General features: G+C 42.6%; 1 protein-coding gene across 1 annotated transcript; it reads right to left on the reverse strand.

Moving 5' to 3' along the window:
* Positions 1-12,425: 12,425 nt before the first annotated feature.
* Positions 12,426-18,548, reverse strand: C6H9orf40 (chromosome 6 C9orf40 homolog). The gene is made up of 2 exons (XM_075931727.2): positions 17,962-18,548; positions 12,426-13,827 (listed from the first exon to the last, which is right to left on the reverse strand). Exons 1-2 carry the CDS (start codon positions 18,349-18,351, stop codon positions 13,669-13,671), a joined length of 549 nt encoding a protein of 182 aa, XP_075787842.1. The 5' UTR covers positions 18,352-18,548; the 3' UTR covers positions 12,426-13,668.
* Positions 18,549-19,161: the final 613 nt, after the last annotated feature.

Consider the following 19,161-nt stretch of genomic DNA (forward strand, 5'->3'; position numbering starts at 1 on the left):
TTATTTTTAAAGTTTTTTTTTCCAGTTACAGACTAACACGGCTGCCCTCTGAGACTTTTAATAATGTTTACTGTAACTTTTGAGCATCCAACAGATTATTAGTTATGTCTGTATGGAAAGCTAGAAGAAATAAGTAATAAGTTTTAATAAAATATTTTTCAAATTATTTCATAGCCAAAAAGTATTCAGTCTATCCTAAAATGTCATTTTTCAGTAATCAGAATATGTACCAAATGTAATATTTTTAGCTTAAGAGTGCACTCAATTAAAAAAGCTAAAGACCATTTAGTGAAAAGTTCTATTTAAAATATTTCCTAGAGTCAATAGCCATAATCAGTGAGTTTGCCAAATTTCAGTATTCGAGGCTAGTAAGTCAGCTTACTACAAGTATTACATTTCAATAGAAATATTTCACCCTTAAAAAACTGCAGCTTACCACCGCCAAAATGATTGTGCTATTTTAAAATATACAGCAATACTCTACAATAGTTTAGATCAGGAGTTAATGATAATTTCATAACATTAAAACTACAGGTAGAATTCTAAAATAATTATGATTGTTCATAATGAAATTTGTACAGGCCACAAATTGACACCAATAGTACGATAAATGTGGTCTATTAATTGTATATATGTAATGGTAATTATATTTATAAGCTTTTCACAATGCAGTATACCTTATACACTCAATTTTTTAATCATCTGAATGCATTACTCAATTTTAATGTAATGCAAAAAGCTGTTATGATGGGAATAGAAATAGAACTGGTAAAAAAATTAATCAAAATATATTTTTCCCATACATTTCTTGATAAATAATTTTTAGATCCTCATTTATAGAAGTACTACAGTGCATGACAAATCAGATAAGAGATCTTGGAGTTATCGTGGACAGTTCTCTGAAAACTTCCACACAGTGTGCAGCGACGGTCAAAAAGGCAAATAGGATGCTAGGAATTATTAGGAAAGGGATAGAAAATAAGACCCAGAACATCTTACTGCCCCTGTATAAAACTATGGTACGCCCACATCTTGAATACTGTGTACAGATGTGGTCTCCTCACCTCAAAAAAGATATTTTGGCCTTGGAAAGGGTTCAGAAAAGGGCAACTAAAACGATTAGGGGTTTGGAACAGGTCCCATATGAGGAGAGGCTAAAGAGACTGGGACTTTTCAGTTTAGAAAAGAGGAGACTGAGGGGGGATATGATAGAGGTCTATAAAATCATGAGTGGTGTGGAGAGGGCTGATAAAGAAAAGTTATTTATTAGTTCCCATAATAGAAGAACTAGAGGACACCAAATGAAATTAATGGGTAGCAGGTTTAAAACTAATAAAAGGAAGTTCTTCTTCACACAGCGTGTTGTCAACCTGTGGAACTCCTTGCCAGAGGAGGCTGTGAAGGCTAGGACTATAATAGAGTTTAAAGAGAAGCTGGATAAATTCATGGAGGTTAGGTCCATAAAAGGCTATTAGCCAGGGGATAAAATGGTGTCCTTGGCCTCTGTTTGTCAGAGGCTGGAGAGGGATGGCAGGAGACAAATCACTTGATCATTGTCTTCGGTCAACCCTCTCTGGGGTACCTGGTGCTGGCCACTGTCAGTAGACAGGATACTGGGCTAGATGGACCTTTGGTCTGACCCAGTACGGCCATTCTTATGTTCTTATGTTCATGCTTCAGCTTTGATTTGAATAACATTTAGCACACGCTTAAGAGTTTTGATGCATCAGGGTCTTCTAGCCAGGTGAAAAATTAAAAAAATATTTGTGTATATGAATTTTACAAAATTTACAAATATTTGCAGCTTTTTCTTCAATATTTACCAGATCTAATTTTGAATATTTAAAAAAAACCTGAATTCACTTTGTCTTTCCTTGTGTTACCTAGAACTTTTATTTTACATTAGATTTTAATTCGCTCTTCTGTTAACCTAGCAGCTGACACAGTAAATATAACCAAATATATTAGGTGAAAATTCAGCTAACACAACAGTAAACACAATTTTGCTGACAGACATCTCTACATGGTCTGAGGACCATCCAAAATGTAACACTGATCAGCAGCAATTTCAATTTTTGTCATGAGCCTCAGCCCAGACTTCCCTGGGAGGGGGGAAAGCCAGGGCTGCCACATCATGACCTTGGCTCGGTGGCCAGGGGGAGAGCTGGGGCTCAGCCCTCCCCAGCAGCTGGGGGAAACGGTGGGGGGGGGGGGAAGCTGGGGCTAGCATGGCCTCAGTCTAGCAGCCAGCAGTGGGGGGCAGAGAGCCTGAGGAGAGTCGTGGCTGGAGTGGCCTTGGCTCAGGTGGGAGAGCAGGGGCTGGTAGCGCTTCTGCACCAATATCCCCTTTATTCACCACCCTGCTGAGATCTCACACTCCCATCCCCCTCACGCACACCCTCCACGAAGACCCTGCATCCCTAGCCTGCTCCTGCCCCTTTTCCCCCTTGCAAAACACCCTGCCCCCGGCCTGCTCTTGCACCCTCCCCTCGGCCAGACACCTACTGCCAGATGGGGGAGGTTGGTGAGAATAGCGTTCAGGGGATGCAGCCGCCTAGTTAGGGCTAAAAAGTTTTGAGTTTACAAAATCTTTTGGCATTCGTTTAAACAAAAAATCAAAAAAATCATTTCTTTACAAAAATAAAGTTACCTAAAAATTATGACGGTTGCCCAGGCAAATCCTGACATAAGAGGGCAAACTTTAAAGTACCTTTAACTCCTGAATACAAAGGCACAGCCACCTTGTTCTCACCAGCTTAGATTCTGCACTGAGTTCAATTCAGTCAGACCGAAGGACCAAATACTTTAGTCCTTCAAGCACTTATATATGTGTGCTACTTTTCTCACTTGAGTAATCCCACTGATTAAAATGAAATTACTTAAGTACTAAATTCATGCAAATTTGAAGTATCTGGGCCTTAGTAAAGTGCAACATTTTTCTGATCACATGTATTGGTGTAGGTAGGAATATAACATGTTTGGGAGTCAGAGGATGGTAGCTACAGATATTTCATATTTCTATGGTGGGTAGACTATTTATGAACAATCCATTCATGTTTTAAATTGTAAAATTAAAATTTAACACTTATAACTTTGCTTTCTGCAACTATCCTTTCTCTAATAAATATACAGTTCTAGTACCTCTCCATGGTTCTGATCCTTCAAACCTATGCTCATGGGAATGAACAGTCTTTACTCATAAGAGGAAGAATTTGCAAGATCAAACTCCATGAGATGGATAATGTAGATCTGTCCTACTATCTAGATGCTTTGTAGGATCAAGTCCATATTCCTTGAATAGCTCTAGTGCAGCTATGTAAAAAAACAAGTGCTGAAGCATGGACATTAAGTTTTTCCAACAATGGTAATGTATTTATCATGACCTACAGAGTCTGTAAATTCAAGTTGCTCTCCATTCAGCAGCAAAGTAATGAAATGTCATATTGTGTTGTACCTATTGTCAATGACTATATTGTAATAATTTCTAGTGTCGAGTGGCAGAAATATTTGGTTTTAGTAACTATGTCACAGATATAACACAAAAATGAACTTGAATCTGTACCAAGGACTGATAATAATACAAAGGATCAAGGTGATAAAAATATTTTAATTTGGATTAAAACGATCTAGAATAGAAAAAAAGATACATCAACAACCAGACAAACCCCCTAAAATTCGACTTCCTCATCAATATTTAACAAGCAATTTAGAGCTTAATCCTGAGATACTGAGTAAACAACCTACTATAATCTTATATATTTACTTTTAAGTTTTTTAGGTGCGCAGAAAGTTACCATTATGGTAGGTGTCCCAGTGGTATTTATGCTCATTGTTTTTGAGAAAGCTATTTAAGTTTTCCTGCTCTTAGGAACGTATTGAATCCCCTGAGTGAAATCCTGGCTATATCTTGCCACTAACTTTAAGGAGACCATGATTTAACCCAATGAATTCAAAATAGAATACAGTATCTGTTGAAGCATTATTTTTCTTTTTTCCTGACTTTAAATAGAAATTGTAACACACACGCTCCAAGTCAAATTCTACTCTTTGCTATGCAAATGGTGCTCCTATGAACAGATAAAAGGGAGCAATATGCTTGCATATTAATTGTGTATTTGAATAGTGGTATTGATTTCTAGTACTGGTATTTTGATTTGTTATGGTGAACTAAAAATTATCTTTATAAATAAATAACAAGACCCCCCCCCCCCAAAAATACAAAGTTTGTATAGATTTGGAGAGTACAAATAAATATATATTTAAAATAATTGGAAGTTGTCTCCTTGATTACTTATCTGCGGAGACTAAAGGGCTTAATCCCGCAACAACTTGTTACTATGTTTAGTGTTTATTACTGTGAATTGCCTTACTGAAGTCACTATTGTGTGCAAGTCTCATGGCAGTAAAGTATTACTCTCTTAATTTCTGCAGGATTGAGCTGTAAATTAGAATACTGTATTTCCCTTGTAAAAACTGATGCTATTGCTATCAATTATAGTAGAATAAAACAAAAACAAAACACACATACCTTTAAATTCAGATTTTAAAAGATTAAATGTCTCTGATTTTTATCAATGGCAAGTCTGAATACATATATTCACACCACCACAAAAAATACAAAAACCAAACAACAAAAAATCCGACTACATGAGTTAAGATTGAGCGTAGTATTCTGTAATTTAAGGGCAAAAACCAACAGAAAACATCAACCAATCAAAACTACCACATTCCCCCTCTCACATACATATTACAGAATGTTCTAATAATCTAACACTAAACATTATAAAACCAGGAAATTCAAAGATAAAGCCACACTTAAAACAAATCAAATTAAATTGAATGATAATGCACAGTTAAGGTGTCAAAGAAACCTTAATCTTACCTCCTAATTACACCGTGCAATCATATCTCCTGTGATTAAGGCATTTTAGTATTTGGGTTTCCGTTCAAGCTAGTTTTTAAAGTAATTGCAATTTAGATATTATTCATTTTTAAGGGTTTTTTTGGGGGGATATCACTACAGAGTATAACTGAAAGCGCAATGTAGCTTTAAACATTGAAGGAAATTGATGTACATGATTACTAAAAAAGCTGCAAATTTTCCTCCTTCATGTCATATATTTGTCCCTTAAGTTGCATGTTAACTACAAGGAAGTACAAAGTTTTCTCCAAAGTATAGTGCTCCACCATTTAACCATAGGTTTTCCACAGTTCATAAAAATTAGTGTTTAAAAAGCACATTAATCATTCTCTAACATGAGCATAGTAACAAGATTTTATTGTACTGTCTGGTCAATTGTACTGTCTGGTTAACTGACAATTGTAAATCTGTGTGGCATTTAGTCTATATCTTTTATTTATCAAATTAATGTTTAAAGCATTTACATAATCAGAAGCAAAATTATCAGTCTGAGATCCCAGAAGAAAAGGGAGAGGAAAAAATCATCAAAAATGTACAGAATCCGGAGTATAAAAGTTCAGAAAATAAATGCATTTTCACTTTCCCTTTATAACGAAACAGGAGTTTTTATACTTAAGGTTTGATTCAAGGTTTTGTATCTTTCAATGTAATTAGAAACGTATTATGAATTGTTCCAAACAAGAGCATTACAAAATTCATTTGTGTAGTGTCATATATTGTGTAAAAGTGTCTAGTTCATGTGTATGATCCTCTATATAAAAGCAGAGATAATTAACATTTTCCCTCAAGTTTTTATAGAACTTTCTTTTAATTTCTTTTCCACGGCCTAATATTTTTCATCCAGTTTTCTTTCCACCATATTAAAATCAGATGCCTAAAAATTCTGACATAAAACACAAAAAAGTGATGCAATACTTCACAGGCCCCCATTCTCACTTTCATCAGTTCAGTCACTCCAAGAAAATCCAAAGGTTAACAGTCCTATTGCTCACACAGTCTCAGTTATGAACCGATATTATCAGAAAACAATTTTTCAGCTTTTCAGACGCTAACAAGAAATAGCAACTGTTTTTATTGCAGCCAAGAAACAATCCATAACACTCAAGAATGATTTACTATAGGATGATTTGCACGGTCTTAATCTAGGAAGAATAGTTTTAAGTATATTTGTTCAAAATTTTGCATACCATTTCACTGCACAAGTGTTCAAATCATCTTCATATTAACAGTTCAATAAGAGAAACACTGATGATTAAAAATTGCATTACTTGCTGTACTAAAATCAACTTCTATAATAAAAAAATGCACTTTTAATTCAAGATCATTTTAATTAAGCAAACACTAGTTACTTAAAAGCAGAACCATATATTAAAGCCATACATAAGTTTCATCATAAATTTCAAATGCCTGTTATCTATATTCAAATTCTTAAATATTGCTCCTCACAACAACCTTCATTCTTATGAGTTAACATACTTACCTTCTTCATCCCTATGACTAACGAATAAACTTCATGTAGCCTTCAGCCACTGAATTTTAGACTGAAGTTTCCATTCACCACACAATCAGATAAAGCTTGCTTTGCAATTGCAACTAATGGAAACAGTGCTAAGAAATAATTACTACAAATTTCCATGTGCTTAAACTGAAAAGCTTTGAGAGCGAAAGAAACAGGATGAGGGACTCTGAAAACTCTGGTGAAATGTTTTTACTGTAATAAAACTGAAATGCTTGTGTTACCTTCTAATCAGGAACTTGTGACTTGATCTGGCTTCAGTTGTGAATCACAATAAAGAAATGATTAACATTCACGATGTCACTTACTTGAATTTTCAGCAGCAGTTCAGAATAACATTCCAATGAAAACAAAATTTTCCATTTTACAATAGTTTGTGTATGTATACTGCCACCTACAGTATCATGGTAATAACTTTGCTCTGAAAAAATTAACCCAGCCAAACATACAGGTTGGTCAAAAAGTTATTTAACATCACCTCAGTAACATAAGAATTGCTATATTGCACAAGCAGTCCATCCAATCTGATATGCCATAACAGATGCTTCAAGAAAACTTGCAAGAACTATGGGCTAACATGCCCCTACCATAATTGTCTTCCCACATCATTTCCCTCATGAATTCACCCCAGGGATCTTCTACATACTTTGCTCCTGGGGGAATTCTGTTAAAAAAAATAAAAAATTTGTGCGCAATATTTTGAGCTAAGAAATTATCTGAGCTATTAGCAATTATCTTCAAAAAGTAATGGAAGATGGGAGATTCCAGAGGACTAGAAAAAGATAAAAAGGGGAATAAAGGCAACCAGAATTACAGACCAGTCAGCTTATCATCTGTATCAGGAAAGATAATGGAGCTAATAATCAAACATTGTAAAAACACCTAGAAGACAATAAAGTAAGTAGCTAAGTCCATGCTGACTTGACAAAAACAAATTGTGTTAAACCAACCTAGCTTTTTTGACAGTGTAACAAGTCTTGTGTATTGGGGAAAGCGGTAGATGTGGAATATCTTGACCTTAGTAAGGCTTTTGGTACTGTCTTGCATGCCTCTCTCATAAAGACCTCCTTTGACAACTAAATGCTTAAAGGGATGCTGTGCCCAAGTCATTAAGAAACATGATTTGTGTTCTACTCTACCACAAAATCTCTATGAGTCTTGTACTAAAGAATATGTGTCCTTGCAGTGAGACTTCTGGACAGATTGGCTACGTCTACACTGGCATGATTTTGCACAAATAGTCTTTAACGCAAGAGTTTTTACGTTAGAGTATTTGCACAAGAGAGCGTCTATATTGGTCCAGGACTCATCGTAAGAACGATGCGCTTTTGTGCAAAAGAGCGTCTACATTGGTGGGACGCTTTTGCACAAAAGCAGAAGCCTGGAACCATTCTGAAGAGGGCAAAAGGGCACCAGCCCTTTCCGGAGGCGGGGGCTGGAGCTCCTTTGAGACACATGCTTAACGGGATCTCCCCAGACAGCCGTTTCTCTCCTGCTGCGAGCTTTAGGACCTCTTGCAGGGAGTGACAGCTCTAGCAGTTCTATTTGTGGGTGCCCTCTGCCTTATTGGACACCACTGCCTTCTGCCTTTGGCTGATTTTTTTTATCTCTGCTTGTTTGTTGTGCCATGAAGCCAGGGATGGCCTCGTGCCTGCTCTGGCCCCTTCTGGCCATTTTGGAGTGGCTGCAGCTGCTGCTCCAGGCTGTTTCACTTCTCCTTCAGGACTTTGAGGCGCAGGTCACTCTGGACTCCCTCACCAGGGAGGCCATGGTGTCCCCGTGCCATCCCCACCCCACCATGGAGAAGTCCTTATGGAGACTGGACACCAGTACTGACTGGTGGGACCGGCTGATCCTGGGGCAATGGGATGACCAGCAATGGCTCCGGAACTTTCACATGCGAAAGCAGAGGTTCCCGGAGCTATGTGCCTGGCTTGCCCCTGCGCTCCAGAGAAACACCACCAGGCTGTGGGCACTAATCCCAGTGGACAAGAGGGTCGCCATTGCACTCTGGAAGCTGGCCACCTCAGATAGCTACCGATCAGTGGCAAACCAGTTCGGGGTGGGCAGATCGACCGTCATTGCCATCCTCATGCAGGTAAGTCCCGGGGGAGTGGAGCGGGGGAAGGGTGCTGCACTCCATGCCAAGGGGCAGGCAAGACTCCAGGCTGGGTCACGCAGGGGTTTGGGCCATCCGTCCCTTCCACAGGCCTGCTGGGGGAGCATGGCCCATGGGGCAAGAGGGCCCTGGTGCGTGTGTGTGAGAGGACAAAGGGCATCACGGGGGGGCCCCCCAAGGGAGCACTCACTCACCCTGCCTTATGTGATGTGTTCCCTTGTATTTCTCTGCACCCTTCTGAAGGTCGTCCATGCCATCAGTGACATCCTGCTCCAGAGTCATCCGCCTGCGCGACGTGGAGGCTATGGTGGCCGGCTTCGCTGCCCTGGGGTTTCCCAACTGCAGGGGAGCCCTGGATGCAACCCAAATCCCCGTCCGTGCTCCGGAGCATCGAGCGGCCCATTTCCTAAACAGAAAGGGGTACTCCTCCATCGTATTCCAGGCCCTCGTGGACCACCGTGGCTGCTTCCTGGACATTTATGCGGGCTGATCTGGCAGGGTACACGACGCCCGCATTCTACGGAACTCCGGCCTATTTGACGGGCCGGAGGTGGGCACTTTCTTCCCCCAGTGGGAATTTTCTGTCGGGGATGTGCCAATGCCCATGTGTCTTGTGGGGGACATGGCCTACCCCTTGCTGCCCTGGCTAATGCAGCCCTACACGGGGTGGATGGAGCACAACCGGGCACGGTTCAACAACTGCCTCAACCGGGCCCGCAACCAAGTAGAGTGCGCTTTGGGGCATCTGAAAGCCCAGTTCCGCTGTTTGCTCACCTCTCTGGAGATGGGTGAGCGGAACGTCCCTGAGGTAGTGGCTGCATGCTCCACAATCTTGTGGAGCAGAAGGGGGAGGCCTTCCTCCTGGCATGGATGGCAGGCGAGGACCAGGCCTTCGAACAGCCCCGCACAGGTGCTTCCGCTAGGCGCACCACGATGGGGTGTGCGTCCAGGAGGCCCTGACAGAGATGTTCTCCCAGGTCCCATAGTAGGGTCACCTCTGTCTCCCTTGACGTCTCCCTCCCCTCCCAATAAACAACCAACACAGTTTTTTTTTGGAACACAACATTTTGAACTTTATTATATTTACAATGGATGGAGGGTTGTAGGGTGGGAGGCGGGAGGAGGATCTCAACTGGGAGGGGGGAGCTACTGCTGGGAGGAGTGGCCCCTGCGACTGCCTCTGCGGGGGTGGACCTGGGCATGGGGGTCAGGCTGTGTTGGAGCAGCCAGCACGGGGAGCTGGGCAGGAGGAGGGGGCATTGCGGGAGCAGGAGGGGCAGGAGGAGCAGGGGGCATTGCGAGAACAGGAGGGGCAGCAGCAGGAGGGGCAGGAGGAGGAGGGGGTGCAGGCATTGCTATGGGAGGGATGGCAGGTGGATGGGGCACTGCCATGCCGTAGTTCACTGCATGCCCAATGTGGGCAGTGATGGCATCTGCCACTCGCTCACATCGGGCCTGGAAGTGGCCCCAGGCCTGCTGGCGCCACTCAATGTCCGCCTCCACCCGCCGGGTGATGGCCGCCTCAATGCGTTCGATGGCCTGCACATGCCACCTAAGCTGTCGGTCCCACTGCCGGACCCACTGTCTTGGGGCTTGGGTGGCTGGGGGTGCTGCCGCTGCTGCAGGGCTTGAGGGTCCCCTGCTCCTACTTGGTCCCGCTGCAGGGAACAGAGAAAAGGATGGGTCAGTAAGGCAGCCCGGCCACCGGCCCCACACTCCATGCCCTCCGCCCCTGAGGCCAGGTGACACCACAGTACTGTGGCTTGGGCCCACTCTCCCCTCCCCCCCGTGTTGTATGTTTGCATACAGCAGTGCCCCCCGAGAAGGGTGCGCCTCCATGTATTGTAATCACCGGTCTATGTCCTAGCCCCTTGGGGGGGTGGAGGTCGCGTGTGTTGTGTTAACCTGTGGAACTCCCTGCCAGGGGAGGCTGTGAGGCTTTGGGCTAATCAATGGTGTTTGACAGGGAGCAAGATGAATCCCCACACAGTGCCTGGGAGCACATATGGCAGACGTGGTCTGGGCTCTCAGATTCCCATTACGTGGCTGTCTCCTGGATGGAACCAGGGGTGACTGGGGAGTGTACCATCCTTGGAGCGAAACTCAGGTGGCCCTAGGGCTGACCCGAGCGCTTCCCCTCTCCCCCTCCCACTAGCCCTCACATACAGTAGCCTAGGGACGTGTGTGGCCGCAGTGGGGAGAGGTTCCTCCTGTTCCACTTCTCTGAGTCTTCTTATCACCAGGTTGTTTGCCCCTCTCCATGCTCCTCCTCCACTCTCCTTCTCCCCTAGGGAAGGCTTTTAAAGAGGCCCAATGGCAGCCTACTTCAGCTCACCTGGCCCTTAGTTAGTTTGCAGCTTCCCTGTCTCAGCTGCCCCTTTTCCCTTTTAACAGGCTTTTTACCCTTCCCTATCACACTAGCAACCAAATTTGCCTTTTCTACACATGCAGTGTAAGACGTATCATTTAAAAAACACATACTTAAAAAAAATTGCTTCTTCCTTCTGCCTCCATTTTCTTATCCATAAGTTTGAAAGTAACTGAGGCTCCTTTTGAAACAGTAACTGGTTCTAGACAGTGTCTTGTTCAATAGGTGGCTAAATAATTGGGTAGTGGAGTATGACTAAACTGTGAATGTGCATGTTATTCATGTTTTACAGACACACTGCCAGAAATCTGTTTAAAAAAATTAAAAGTAGCTTTAGATACTGCACCTGACTCCCTTACTGGTTTTGATTTTATAGTGTTTTCCTGTTTTTAAAAGTGATTTTTCTATTTTGTTTTTGAGTACACAAACTACAAGAACTTATGGAAATAAAGGAACTGACCACAAACAAAGATGTTAACAAATACACAATATAAATATGATAGGAAAAAAAGAAAAAAAATGATTTATACTTACTTTTCAGTTCCACTAAATACAAGAGTTACTGAAAATAAACTTTAAATACACAAGTAAGATTTTTTTACATCCAAGATGCTGTAACAATACATAAATAATTAAAAATTATACTGTCAAAATAAACATGGGTTTAAAAAAGGACTGCTATATAGTAGCTAATGTAGTACATTAGCTACACCTTAGGACCGTGGTCCCCAACACGGTGCCCGCAGGCGCCATGGCGCCCACGGGGGCATTTGCATGCGCCCGCCAGGTGCTCAGGGCTGGCCTGGCCCCGGGCACATGGCGCACGGTGAGCACCGGCCCCGGGCGCGCAGCGCTTGCGGGGAGGGGAGCGCCGGCCCCGGGCACGCGGCGCTTGCGGAGCGGAGGGGGGGGGGGGGGGGAGCACCAGCCCCGGGCGCGCGGCACTTGCGGGGGAGGGGAGGAGCGCCGGCCCCGGGCACGCGGCCCTTGGAGGGGGCCCCGGCCCCAGGGCTATGGGGGGGGCCGCCCCCGGCCATGCGGCTATGGGGGGGAGCCACCCCCGGGCATACGGCTATGGGGGGGGGCTGCCCCCGGGCATGCAAGTGTCTCTGCCCGCTGGCGCCCGGCGGGCAAACAGCCACGCCCCCTGGCGCCCGACAACCTCAAAAGGTTGGGGACCACTGCCTTAGGAAATGTAGCATCACATATGGATTAAAAGATTAAAACGAAATTTGTTTTGCTATAGTGCAAATGAAGTCTGATTAAATAAAAACCAACACAATCTGGTCACTTGAGTTCAAGAAATCTAGTTACGGGAACGCAGCAAAGGGGAACATAGGAGAGAACCAGGATCCACTGAAGCAATGTGATGAAGAACATTTCCAGCCAAAGCTTCATGCCATGTCCAGAACTAGCCCCTTTCCTCACCGCTGTGGACACCACTAAAAAAGATCCAAGATGAAAACAGTGTAAAAACTGAAGACAAAGTACGAACACTAACAAGGATTTTCCAAATGTTTATTAAATGGGCCATCCAACTTGGTACTGTAAACAAACACATCCAAGCAATAACAAGTTACAATAGTGTAATATTCTGAAGACAGAATAAAAGCTGAGATATTTAACTTAAATACAAAAATGCTCGAATATACATTGGAAGCTTGACTGTTCTTGAATAAAATATTTAAAAAAAAATCCACCAAGAAACCTTCTCAAAGCAGATGTAATATGAACAAAAAAATCTCTTGTTGCCACCCTATTTGGAGACAAATCGCACGAAAACAAAGTTCACTGATAAGACATCTAATTTTAGTCAATTACTACTGACAAAAGTTCTCAAATAAAAAAAAGAGCACTAAGGTCCCCAATCCTGCAGCAGCACATTAATGCAGTGGGACTACATAGGTATGAAAAGTTATGCACATGCTCAAGTCTATGCAGGACCAGGACCCAATTCACTTGACCCCAGGAAAAGCGTGCCTGATCATTTCACATTTCTCTTTTTGTCAGCTTTGTACATCTCAGGCAGTTCAACTCCTCAAACTGTCACAAAGAACAGGAACACCACTAATTTGAGCATGTGGGAAAAAAAACCAACAAATCACCCACCCTTTGAGGAATCACTAGTGAGAAGGTGAAATAACTTCTAGAAATTCTGAGCAGAAAAGAATATCCCACCATGGTCATTTCTGGTTTGCACAGAAATACCTTTATCTGATTTTTCTTCAGTTTTTGTTCAACTAAAGCAAAAACATCAGACAAGATTATAAAGGTGGTTGTATTGTAGTTTTTAAAATAAATGCATGGCATTAAAAAAAACCCTCACTTTTATGTATGTATACCAGCTACATCCTTTCTATTCAGGACAGGAGAAAAGTGTTGGCATTGGTCTTCAACCTGAAGTGCATCAAAGCTATTCAGTTTACCGGCTATGAATGTCCAGGAATAAATTCAGATTTTGTACAGATTGTTACACATCCATGTTTTCAAATATTTCTGCCAGTCCCATGTCAGTAGCCTTCTCTTCACTGTATAGATAAAATCATCTTTCCAGTTTATTGGCAAGTGTCCAATAATAGCCCTTCTTCAATGTAAATCCCATCCTTTCTTCTGTGAACTGACAAAAATATATCATTCCTTTTTAAAAATGTCAGAAACATACATGTTGTTCCAAAGTAGGAAAAACCTGACTTCAAATAGAAACAAGCCTCCTCAAACTAGATTTGCTACTAGGAATTAATTACTCAGGTTTCCATTTCAGTCTCTATGATTTCAGTCCTGGAAGTAGTTCTTGATTCTCTCATGTTCTCCCCATCTAAGTCCAGAATGACAGACAGATCAATAGCAGGTACCGGTGCTCTCCAGTACTGGAATGAGTTGTATTCCCAAAATTCTTCCTCGTGCTTTGGAAATAAAAACACTGTGTTAATGTACAGCATTGCAGTAGAAAGAAGAGAATAACCCCCTTTCAAAATAAACAGTCAACAGACATTTCCCAGATGGTTTTAGGGTTATATATTTTACTTTCTTAAGAAAATGTAATACACTAAAAATAACGGACACTTCTAACCAAATAATTTGCTTCTGATTTTGGTATAATTCAGTATTTTTGCTGAGGACTCTCATATTATCTTTGAGTATCTTACATGCAAACTTGCTACTGTAGCTCAGTTTATGCCTGCAATGACACATTTAAGAGGCAATATTTCTGCACTTTTTTATAAGTTTACACAAATCGATATTGTTCATTGCAAACTCTCCTTTGTTGCCTTTCACAATATATGTGAATACTGTGGACAATTTCAAAAGTCAATTCCTAAGACATTTCTTAGCTTAAGGAATATTCATGAACTTTTCTGTCAGTGTCAAAGAACCCTAAATATTTCTCCAAAAGACAACTGAATGCATCTATGGTAGAGTTATTTAAAGAACTGCAGCTACAGTGAAAGAAAAATACAAGAAAAAATCTTCAATATTCTGTTCATTTTTTCTTTCTAGATTTACACATATGTAAATACAAACAAAGCAATCCTAATAATGAAGTTAAGATAAGCAGTGCAGACAACAACTAATAAGACTAGACTGATTTACTCTACAGACAAGTTTGTTACAAAACTGTTTTTTTCCCCAGCAACCTGCTTGCTGTTTTTAGCTAAAGATCATTACTCCAATAAGCAGCACTAAAGCTAATGGAGTGAGACACTCCATGCAAAGACTGTTTCTGTTGAAGAAACGCAGGCCACAAAAAGGGAACATAAGTAAATCTTCAATTCATCCATTGTGGAATATATACAATATTTGTTATATATAAAATTTGTTGCTCCAAGCTCATGATTCTCTCCTAAAGTAAGGGACTAAGCAAAAACAATTATTCCTGTTACAACTTAAAATGACATATTTCTGTTTAATTTTGTTTTACTCTATTGTTTCTAATACTCAGAATATTAGAAATGAAAAAAAAATTGTTTCAACAGAGTTTGAAATTAACATGGTATTTCTAACTACTGAACTGATAACATTCAGTGCAGACATGGCTTTTGAAATAATAAACTTTTGCAACCTCTGCAGGATCTGCAGTAGAAGAGAACAAAATGTGAACAAATAATTATATGGAATTATCAGACAGTCATTTGGTGTCATACTATTAAGCACTTTCAGGGAATAAGAAAATAGGAATAAGAGATCCTCCGGAAAAGGGCTTTATTCCGGAGGATCGCGCCAGTCTAGGCGCTTTTTTCCGGCTTTTCCCCAAGCCGGAAAAAAAGTGGCGGACATGTTTATTTAAATCCCGCGGGTGATATTTAAATCCCCCGCGGATTTCCCTATTCTGATTTGCCTGCTTTGCATGCCTCTTCCGTCTTATGTGGCCAGTCTAGATGTAGCCTAGCAAAAAGAATGTGTGGAAAAGACTCAGATCTTTTCTGTAACCTTGGAATATTTTCAAAACAGAGCTTCAAAATCCATTCATCAATGATAGTGGAAAGCCTAAAGGCCTTACCCAATCAATTTCTGTATAATTTAATATTTTGTTTTAAAAAGTTGGTTTTTCTAACTCTACCAGTGCAGAGATAAACTCCTATGTGACAAATTATTCTGTCTTCTTGAGTCTGCAGACAGTCAGCTCTAGGACAACTACAGTTACACACGTTGCTAAGCATCAGCATGAAATTAAACTATTCCAGTCTGTTTTGCTACTGTTATGACATCTATAAGAAGCAATACAATTGTGAATCAGGTCAAGTTTATGCTGCTGCTGTTTGGGAGATCTATGAGAAGTAAAAACATCAATGATAGAGTTAGGTCCCAAATAAACGAGTTAGACAGTTGGAGTAATTAAGTAATTCTGTTACCAAAAAACTCCACCTCTTTAGGAGTGTGTATAGCCGTAGCTGATAACTTTGAAACTGGAGGATATTAAAAAGGGTGCATTCCCAAGCAAAATTTATGGAAACTAGTAAATTTGACAAAACTTATTTTAATATGGCATTATGTTTATACAAGCCAGATCCTCACAGGCACCGGCTCCCATCTCCCGCCCCCTTGCTGCCTCTGATACAGGCAGCAAGTGGGGCGGGGGGGAAGAGAGTGCATATAGTCAGCCCAGGCTTATTGGTTAATTGTGTAGTCATTTACATGTTAACATCACTAATGTTTACAGCCTTCTATACATGAAAAAATGTATACATAATTACAATTAACAAATACCGTGACGTAAGGTAAAAACAACAACAAGCTCAGTACTTCCAATAAAAATCCTTAAACCAACTTCTGCTACTAAAACACTCAATAAAGGGTCTCTCCTTCCTTCTTTCAGAGATATGTTCTAGTATGAAGCTTGGCCTAATATGGGTTTTACATTAGAATCAAAATATCATTCCATACGTCATTTGTGGACAGTGTTTCCTGTAAACTGTGCACTTGTGCGGCCACACAAGAGATATTCAAATGTAGACCAGCTGATTAGCACAGCACCTACACCTACATTCTTTCTACTGGTAATGCACATTAATGCTTTGGTGCACACAAAAATGTATACCACACAAATATGGAAAAAAATAGAGGGAACATTGTTTGTAGAATAATTCTATGCATTTCGTATGTATGCTTGTGATCATGAGGAAAAGAGCAGAAGAGAACATGACACTGTATGTGAAAATCATAAATTCCAATATAGCACAGTTGCACATAGCTCAAGAACCCAGATTTCCAAAAATGGATACCTAAAACTAGGGTCTTAAGTCTATAATTGGCATGATAAAAATACTAAGTTGCCAAGAAATTTGGACAAAGGCTTCTATTTTCACTTAAAACATCTAAGATGGCAGAGAGATGAATGAATAGATCTTTTCTACCCCAGGATCTAGGATTTATTCTTGGGAAGAGATTTTAGTTGTTTTATTTAGGAATTTCTTTCAGCAAAAATAATGTAAAAAAAATAATGTTGTCTATCTTTGCCATTGTTTCATTTTTTTAAATCTGCATTTATCATTATCACCTCACCATAGGTTTAATGATAATTGACCTTTTTCCTACTATTGCTTCAAGTGGGTCCCTCTGGCATCACTGCACAGAACAAATATGTCAGGGAAAAATTAGTCTCTGAGAAACATCAACTCTGTGGATTTAATAATTCGGAAATGGTATCAACCATTAACATGGTAAATCTTTAGGGATCTTCTGTGCATACATTCTGATGGTAAAGTCAAATTAAACTGTCTTGAGTTCAGGAAAAGTTGGGTTTTACCTTCTGCCTGGAGATTGAGCAATGCAAAGAGGGAAAGCGGTGATTTAGGTTCTGTAGCCCCAGTGAGAGGAAAGGCCCTTTAAGAAGACATGTGTAATCCATGGAAGACTCCATTTACAGTGAGGCACAAACTACACAGAAACCTTAGAAATAAGGTATTTTATCTATTAAAATTAGAGTGAGGTCTGCACCCTGTGTTAATCCAGTACATTTTGTGCAGTAGTACTGGAACAATTTTGAATAGTAGGGGTGCTGAATCATTTAACTGTAAACCCTTTATAGGAAGGAAACTACTTCAAGCCAAGGGCTGGTGGAAAATCCCTAGTTCCAGCACATATGGTTTTGTGGTTAGAGACGAAGATCATCTTTGTACATCGCCCACCTGAAGAACCACTCAGAACACTAGTTTAGTCCAGCTACAAAAGATGTGAGGTTAAAAAGCAGAGACAGTATTGCTCAACCTTCAAACAATTTGCACAGCAGCAGTTGGGATGAGAAGCTGTATGTGGCCACACAACAGCCAGGAGGTCTTTCAGATAAGCTCAACACCACTTGCTGGCCACATCCACGTGGCCACACAAGAGTTTGGCGAGGAGAGCAGCTGGGGTGGGCAAGGGGGGAGAGGGGCAGCCTGTGCTTCCTGCGCTGACTTAGTTCTTACCCTGCGGGACAAACCGCCTGAACTAGTCTCTCCCCCCAGTGCGTGCAGCGCCCTGGCCACAACAGGGACCCCCCCAGAGCCGGTAACTGCGGCCTCGCCCCTCCCCAATCAGCACGACCCCGGCACCTTTACCTCCTCGGGTCCCTGCTCTTCCCCCCGAGGATCCGGGCTTCGCTCCCCCAAGCCGACGCCGCCTCCCCGCACCGCCTGTTCCTGCCGAGGCCCCGCGTCCCCCCCGCGCTGCTGCCGCCGCCGCCTCCCTCCCGGGCTGGGGGGGTCTCCAGGCTCCCCGTGGGGCCTGCTACCCGTGGGCCCGGGCCGCTTCCCCGGGGGCGCCTCGGCCTCCTCTAACTTCCGCTTCTTGCCAAGGCCCCCGGGGGCCGCGCGGCCCGGGCTCCAGAGCTCGGGGTCGTCCCGCGGGCGCCTCGCGGGCCCGGGCGCGCGGAGCAGCGGGGGCGGTTCGGGTAGCAAGCGCTTCCAGGGCACGTGACACGCTAACGGCTCCGCGCGCCGCTTGGCCATCAGGGGGCTGAGGGCGAGCGGCTCAAGCACTGGAGCGGTGGGTACTGGCGAGCCGCGCGCGCGGTGGGCCAAGCGCTTCTCTCCCGGGGAGCCACCGGGGGCGGGGCCACGCGCGTATCCGGCTTCTCGCCTTCCAGCCCCTTCCGCGCGCCGGAGCGCCCTCTCGGGGGAGCTTGCGTCCCGGCCAACAGCAGCAAAACTAGCCTCGACCCTGCCCCGCGCTTAGGCCGTTACCGTGAACCTCCTGCCCTGCGGCTCGCTTGTATGTAACACCCCCTCCCCCCCCCCAATCCCGCGCCTTTCTTGTAGCGGCTTGCTAAGAGATCTCTCCGGTTTAGTAGTGATCGGGCCTGGAGCGGGGGTAGGAGGCTGCAGTCTCTCCCCCCTCTCCGGCTGTAATTCATTGCGCTCCCACCTGTTTCCCATGCTATGAGCTAGGAACTCAGCGCAAAGTAGCAACACTTCGATCATGGTATTTATTTTAGGCCAGGGAAGCAACTACCAGAGTCCAGTTGTGGGCATACCAAAGTCACAAGACCCAGCATTAAATATCTGCCTCCTGGGGGCCATACCCCATGAGATTGGTGGGGATGAATCTAAAATTGGCATTCACGTTGCTTGGAGCTTTATTCCATTTACAAACTTTTTTTAAGGTTTAGGTTTTAGAGGAGACTAAGCTGACACTTTAGGAGATGATTATCTAAATAAAATCAATCAGTACTACACAGTGCAGATCTCGAAAAAAATGCGTAAAGAAATAGAACAAAAGTGATTGATTTCATAGAGATGAAATGGAAATGTATAATCAAC

This window comes from Pelodiscus sinensis, chromosome 6 (assembly GCF_052426305.1).
Source record: "Pelodiscus sinensis isolate ZL-2025 chromosome 6, ASM5242630v1, whole genome shotgun sequence".
Taxonomy (NCBI): domain Eukaryota; kingdom Metazoa; phylum Chordata; order Testudines; family Trionychidae; genus Pelodiscus; species Pelodiscus sinensis.